General features: G+C 37.2%; 2 protein-coding genes across 2 annotated transcripts; both read left to right on the top strand.

Annotated features, from left to right (window-relative positions):
- Positions 1-675: 675 nt before the first annotated feature.
- Positions 676-1,718, top strand: LOC144452572 (uncharacterized). Its single transcript, XM_078143682.1, has 2 exons — positions 676-763; positions 934-1,718. Exons 1-2 carry the CDS (start codon positions 742-744, stop codon positions 1,257-1,259), a joined length of 348 nt encoding a protein of 115 aa, XP_077999808.1. The 5' UTR covers positions 676-741; the 3' UTR covers positions 1,260-1,718.
- Positions 1,719-5,410: 3,692 nt separating this feature from the next.
- On the top strand, positions 5,411-6,847 carry LOC144453184 (beta-1,3-galactosyl-O-glycosyl-glycoprotein beta-1,6-N-acetylglucosaminyltransferase 4-like). Its single transcript, XM_078144463.1, has one exon. It carries the CDS (start codon positions 5,411-5,413, stop codon positions 6,845-6,847), a length of 1,437 nt encoding a protein of 478 aa, XP_078000589.1.
- The last annotated feature ends 200 nt before the right edge of the window (positions 6,848-7,047 follow it).

Here is a 7,047-nt window from a genome sequence, read left to right as displayed (position 1 = left end):
ATAATACCTTGCTAGAAATAAAAAAAATCAAAATGATATTTCTTCTAAAACAATCTATGTTATTAGTGTTTGAAAAGATCATTCTTTAGTTGATTAGAAGGAAGGATTTCATTTGTTGCATTTGGAACATATGTTATGATACGAATTTGATCACTTTTGCAAAGAATGTAAGGTAAAAAAATATTCATATTTTGGTTTATTGTAGCTCTTAAATCAGGCCAAAGCACACAAGATGATCTCGTTCAGAAGATTAAAGTACTGACGGAAGAATTTAAGAAATTCAAAGAAGATTACGAAGCATTAATTAACTCGGTTCAGGCCTTAGAGCAAAAGCAAGGTTTGTGAACACTTAGTATATTCAGAAAAGTGACAGTCACTTTTCAAGGTTAACAATCACTTTTGGTCAGTCAAGTGTATTTCCTATGATATGAGTCCCATTTTTTTTACTTTCACAGACAATAGTTGTAACACAGTGATTATGACACTACTCGTCATCGACTCGTAGTGACAAGACCCCTTATGTTCAATCATCAATACTACTATCACTGCATATTTGTTATTACATTTTGACAGTTATTATTTTGAATTTCAGACATCCGCGAGCATGAGCTTATGAAGCAGTTTCTGGAGAGATTGAGTGCCTTAGAATCTCTAGAAAGAGACACCATCTGGCAGGAAATACAGAAACTGCGCCAAGACCTCACGAGTCTAAGACAGTGGACCGAAAATACATGTAAATCAATGCAAACACAACTAAAAGCAGGTATAGTGACAAACATATTTTTTTCTCTCTTTTCATTTATAGTATAGTTCCTTTTATAGGGGGATTGGGTAGCCATTATATTATAGTAGGGCAGTACGTCTGCATGCAAATTAATCATCAAATTGGGACTGAATCTACATATTCAAGATTTCACATCTTCTATTTTACAGATGCACCATCAGCTGAAGGAAGCAGTGCTGCAGCATTACCCACAATGCAGTTGCATGACTATATTACAATAGATGACACACGTAGTATTGCATCAAAAATTGAGAATATTTGGGTTGATGTAGCAACGAAACTTGGAATTAAGATCGAAACGGTTGGAGATACACGAGGTATGATGAATACAGAGGGGTCAGCTGAAGCTGTGCTTGTGGAATGGTTGGAGAGAAGTAAACGTATGAAGAAAGATCCTCCAACCTGGAAGGAACTGTATGACATTGTATTCGCCATTGATAGCAAAATTGCAGATAATGTCGACAAACTAAGATAAGGAAACATAGAAAGGGGAAGAAAGAAAATAATTAAAACATCAACCATAAGCGGAAAACAGTATTTTGTATCAACACTGTACTTGGGTTCTTCATGCATGCATATAGAAGGTAGTGAAGTTTGTAGGTCTGACACCTTTTGACTAAGATTTCACAAAATTTGGAGACTTCCATAATGTATGGTCAGAACATTTACATCCTAACCTAACATTTGATCAAAATGTCACCCACCCATCCATTCATCGATCTAACCATTTCAATCATTTCCAACCAACCCACACCTAAATCCGTCCGTGCATTCGTGTATCCAGCCATCCATCCAGCCATCCATCCATCCATCCAACCACCCATCCATCCCTCATACATCCACCTATGAATCTTGTTTGAATTCGGATAGGAAAGTGTGTTCAATCCAAAATGGCCTCTGTGACAGAAAAATCAACAAATAGTATAGCATAATATTACATCATATAAACAGATAAATAGATTCAGAATTTCATAGAATGTAACCTAGTATTCAACTGCTGCAATCCACTTTTGAAAATTGAATGATTATTATTGAATATTTAATAAAAACTTGGATTCTTGTACAATAGCTTTATTGGTACACTGATAACACTTAGAGAATATAGTACTAACAATTTTTATAACATTTTTTAGAAAAAATGTGTACCAATTTTAGAAATAATTGTATAAATGAATGTATCAGTAAATAGAATTTTATAAAATCACAACATCAAATCTGTGTTTTCTTTTCATAAACGCTACATCACTTTTAGACTGAAAAAGATGAACATAATACTAAATTTATAGAAAATGTTCTACTATATTACTTGAAGACTAAAACCGATTGGCCCAATTTGAGATGTTGCACCTAAACTGCTTGATGATTCATCTTGACTTTTTTCTCCCTCCTCCCCCTTTTCCTCCTCCTCCTCCTCCTCCTCCTCCTCCTCCTCCTCATCTTTTGCTGGTATAGCACCCGTTAATTTAAACGAAACAGACACATTTGAGTCTACCTCTTTATAAATTTTCTTCAAAACGTAAGCTAGGATTGCAGATACACCTGCAACTAGATCGAGACTTGAACTGTGCCACAAGGAAAATTACCATATCGATTTGGGAAGTAAACTGGCGAACCATACATTGTTAAAATACCAATAATTAGACATTATACAACTTAATCAGTGGTCAATATTAACCATAAGCAGTTGAAATAGTGATCACCGTCGGGGGGGGGGGCAGATTTTTGGAGGGGTTGGCCGATGTGTGAGGGCGCCCCGTCACGGCGTACCTTACAGATTAACAAAAACATCAATTTTATTTTATTTTACATTTTGTATACTATACTGTTACTTACAAAAATTAAATACGTTTCGGCCTAACAAAAAAAATTATGTGTTCCGATTACGATCAATTTTAGAATAGGTAGGGAAGGTAGATTTTCTATTTTATTTATATATATATATTTTTTCCATAACTGTCTAGTTAAGTTTTCCATTGATTTCCATATGGTCTCTGTGTTATTGGTTTGTTCTCATCAGATGTACAGCCATTACAGATTGAAAGAACAGTCCTATATTGTCTTTTTAAGTTGATGTCAGTTCCCATATCCACTATTTCTTGCGAGACTTCACAATTTTCACGATTTTAGTATTTTTTTCTCGAATACGTAAAAAAAAGTTTAGGGTCTGCAGTGAAAAACAAGGTGGGGTCGGGTAACCGGAACCAGACATGTTTTTCCTTAGGCCTAACCCACAGGTGATACAATACTTTTCAAGGTGTAAGATATTACAAGAAAGTCATTGTACCTAACAAAGCACTTAATAATAAATTTAAAAAAAAAAAAAAAAAAAAAAAAAAAAAAATTCCAGAGTGTAGCTTAGTAACTCTTGATAGGTTTATAATTCCAAAGACATTTAAATGACGCAATGTCATATTTGTAAGTGGCCTAAAAACGAAATTAAATATTAACGTATTATTAAAATATAATTTATTAATTTATTCATTTTAGTGCTTATCTTAAATTAATTTGATACAACTGAACTTACTGGAAGTGTTTGTAAACATTTGTTACATTTTAAAATTTTATGCAATTATTGAGTGACAAACATGGACTTATGTAGTTTCACTTTGATATTTAAAGAAATTGGTGATTTTGCATTAAATAATACGTTGCAAAATGTTTGATAGCAGTTAAAATATTTTCAACAAGTTCATTAGCTGTTGATTTTCGGAGAGGGAACAGGCCTAGGCCACTTGTGACGTCACAAAACCATATGAACAAAATAAAGTTTGCGTCTGCGCATACCATATGACAAAATCAATATATGTCTGACTGCAATTAATGTACAGAGGGCATTCCTGGTTCTATAATTCTCCTGTGGCACACATCTGAGGTAAGTAGACACCAGTAGTCTTGTTGTTATTTACTTCTCCAGTCGGGGGGGGGGGGTAGGGTGGGGTGGGGCGTCGCATTGTCGGACATTATACTGTATACTATATGACCGGTCATTTGCATTATAATTTGTGACATGGGTAGTGATATTGAAGTTGATGGGTTTACTCTATCTGAGTATCGTGGTATTAACTCAAGAACTTCAACGCATTCCGTAGACTGTCGACAGTCGTTCGTGCCTTTTTTGCTACGTTTTATCTAAAACTAAAGTCGTCGCCTCGCTCGCGATACTTAATACCGCATAATAATTGAACAGCGAGTGTCGGAGACAAGAGCGAGTTCGCGCCTTCGGCACCCGCAGTTCCTATCAGTACGCAAGAGTACTAGATTCAGTGCTACGGCGACGACTTTGTTTTACTGAGATGAAAGTTAGCAAAAAAGGCACGAACGACTGTCGACAGTCTACGCATTCCGTACAAAAACAGTTAAAATAAAGTGGTAGTTTACTTGTCTAAACAGTGTCATATCAAACTCTGCTGATGCATGACTCCAAGCCGATACAAGTATTTCACATATGCATATTTCAGTTACTGGGGACTGTTGCCTGCCAAACCTTTGCGAGTTTGGAGTTATTTTCAATTGTGTGAAACTGACATGTATCTGATTGTTTTCTTCCTCACCATTAGTTCATAAAAAGTTGCAGTTAAATGTTCAATATCCACCATTAACCACTGATCATGTTTGTTATGGTATCAACACCTTGAAATTCCAATAGTTTTATACTATAGTAAACACAACAAGCATATCTCGCCAATCATCATCAGGTGAGTGGAAAGAAATGAACTTTGACCTCACTCAAATGACGAATTCAAACATTGTTATGTTGTTATATGTCTGTAAGCACTTAGTGATACAGAAATCCGTGCCACGCTATCAGCCCGGGTGCGATAGGGCTAAAAAAAACACTACGTATATCTTACAGTTTATTAGTGACGGAGCTAGCAATTGGTGACATGAATTTATGTATACGTATGTGGTTATCTGTCACGTGACTTACACAGACAGTTCAAAGTAAGTTTTTTTGTTGAGGTTTCTTTCAATCTGGTTCAGTCACGTGACAAATTGCATAGTTACAGCTGACCAGTAGGATCGAGGGAAATCGCAATCTGTGAAGGAAAAACTATTGTATTAGCTGAGTACGACTGTGTCTATTTTATCATAACATCCACGGAACTCTGTTCAGTCTGCCGTCTGTTTACATTATTGAAACGTACCCACATGATTTCCCGAGAAATGTCAGGGACTCGGAGGCTATGAGCTATAATCTGTCACGTGTCACACGGGGTGTGGTTTATCATTTGACCATGTCTGTCTGTCTGTCTGTCTACCTGTCTGTCTGTCTGTCTGTCTGTCTGTCTGTCTGTCTGTCTGTCTGTCTGTCTGTCTGTCTGCCTCCTTGTCTGCCATCCATCCATCCCGTCATCCATTCATCCATCCATCCATCCAGCCACCCATCTCTATCCAACCAACCATCCATCCATCCATCCATCCATCCATCCATCCATCCATCCCGTCATCCATCCAGCCAGCCAGACAGCCATCCATCCATCCATCCATCCATCCATCCCGGCATCCATCCAGCCATCCATCCATCCATCCATCCATCCATCCATACGTCACTGTGTATTAATTGCAATTGTTCTGTTTTTCCTTTTATCTGCAGTTACATGTCAAGCAATCAATTAATGTAGTGCTATGTTCCTTAATTACATCCGAAATATTGTCTTGGGTATTTCATCAACGAGAAGAAAAAGACGAAACTTAGTATGTGGACTTATTTTGGGTGTTGTATTACTCCTAGTAAAGAACTTCTTTGTTCCTGGTCAAGACAACAACTACATCAAAACATCCTCTCTAGATGACAGTAACTACCTTGAAAGAATCGACCTTCGGTTGAGGGCGCCCTTTCGTACTGAGGATGGAATAACTTGTACTGACCTTTTAGCAGGTCAATACTATACGAAAGAAACAGTGAACAGGGGCAAATCAAAGATAGAAAATTACATAATATCAGATAAGGCTTTCTTAAAATTTACTAAAAATTGTACAAGGTTTGCACTCAACAGGGGTTATTTAGATAAACCACTTCTGGAGGAAGAAAAAGATTTTCCATTAGCTTTTGGAATTATAGCATATAGGTCTGCACATCAAATTGAACAATTACTGAGAACTATCTACAGACCACATAATATTTACTGTATACACGTCGATAAGAAATCGTCTGCTGAATTTCTGAAGGCCATTACGTCACTAAGCGATTGCTTCAAGAACGTATTTGTGACTCCTAAACAGGAACGAGTTGTCTGGGGTTCTGTTAGCATCATTTTGGCTGAGATGCACTGCCAACGAGAATGCTTGAATAGGAATAAACGATGGAAGTACTTTATTAATCTCACGGGACAAGAATTTCCATTGAAGACCAATTTGGAAATTGTGAGAATTCTACGAAGATTTCAAGGACAAAATGATATTGTTAATACCGGAAGAACATTTCCATTGCGGACTTCTTTCAGGTATGGTGTGTACTTCGACACTGTTGTCATCACGCCGTTCTTGAAAACAGATACTTTACCTGGCAACATCACCATTCGTAAAGGAGAGATACACAGCGCCCTCACACGAGAATTCATCGAGTTCGTACATTCGGATGACACCGCCAAAGAATGGCTGAAGTGGGTGACAGACACAAGAATTCCTGATGAGATTTTTTACCAAAGTTTAGCTTCATTACCAGGCAGCCCCGGAGGACCGGGACTGAGAAATGTCTCAAGTATTGTTTCCCGAGCTAAAGTTTGGGAACCTCTCGGTTTACCTTGTCATGGGAGGTACACTAGAAGTATTTGTATTTTCTCGTGGCAAGACATTCCATGGCTTGTTGGAAGACCACATCTCTTTGCTAACAAGTTTCACATCGACAATGACGTATTAGTTTTAAAATGTCTAGAAGAAGATCTACACAGGCGAACGTTTCACCCAGTCAGTTTGAACTTTGAACTTTATGATAAGTTTGTCTATCTATCTATCTATCTATCTATCTATCTATCTATCTATCTATCTATCTATCTATCTATCTATCTATCTATCTATGGAATGATTCATCATACACCAGAAGCCATTGCATTCCAGTCTTAAGAACATGTTAAGCTAGTTAGTCTATGCACGTGATTAATTAAGACATATTTGTGACGATTTTCTACTCCATTGTCTGAATTGATGCGTCTCCAGCCCATAAACATGTGATAATCAAGGATACAGACTTTCAAAACAACTTGCATCCTGGGATATCACTGAAGATACATTGTGTGTGTGTGGGGGGGGGGGGGGGTTGCAAC

Source organism: Glandiceps talaboti, chromosome 23, assembly GCF_964340395.1.
Source record: "Glandiceps talaboti chromosome 23, keGlaTala1.1, whole genome shotgun sequence".
NCBI lineage: Eukaryota > Metazoa > Hemichordata > Enteropneusta > Spengelidae > Glandiceps > Glandiceps talaboti.
The sequence above is the reverse complement of the archived record's forward strand: the minus strand, read 5'-3'. Positions and strand labels throughout refer to the sequence as shown.

Bases quoted from the DNA above. Each gene is read 5' to 3' on its own strand.
- LOC144452572 (XM_078143682.1), top strand. From the start codon at position 742: ATGCAAACACAACTAAAAGCAG. The intron at 764-933 runs GTATAGTGACAA...TCTATTTTACAG, and splicing joins GCAAACACAACTAAAAGCAG to ATGCACCATCAGCTGAAGGA.
- LOC144453184 (XM_078144463.1), top strand. From the start codon at position 5,411: ATGTTCCTTAATTACATCCGAAATATTGTCTTGGGTATTTCATCAACG.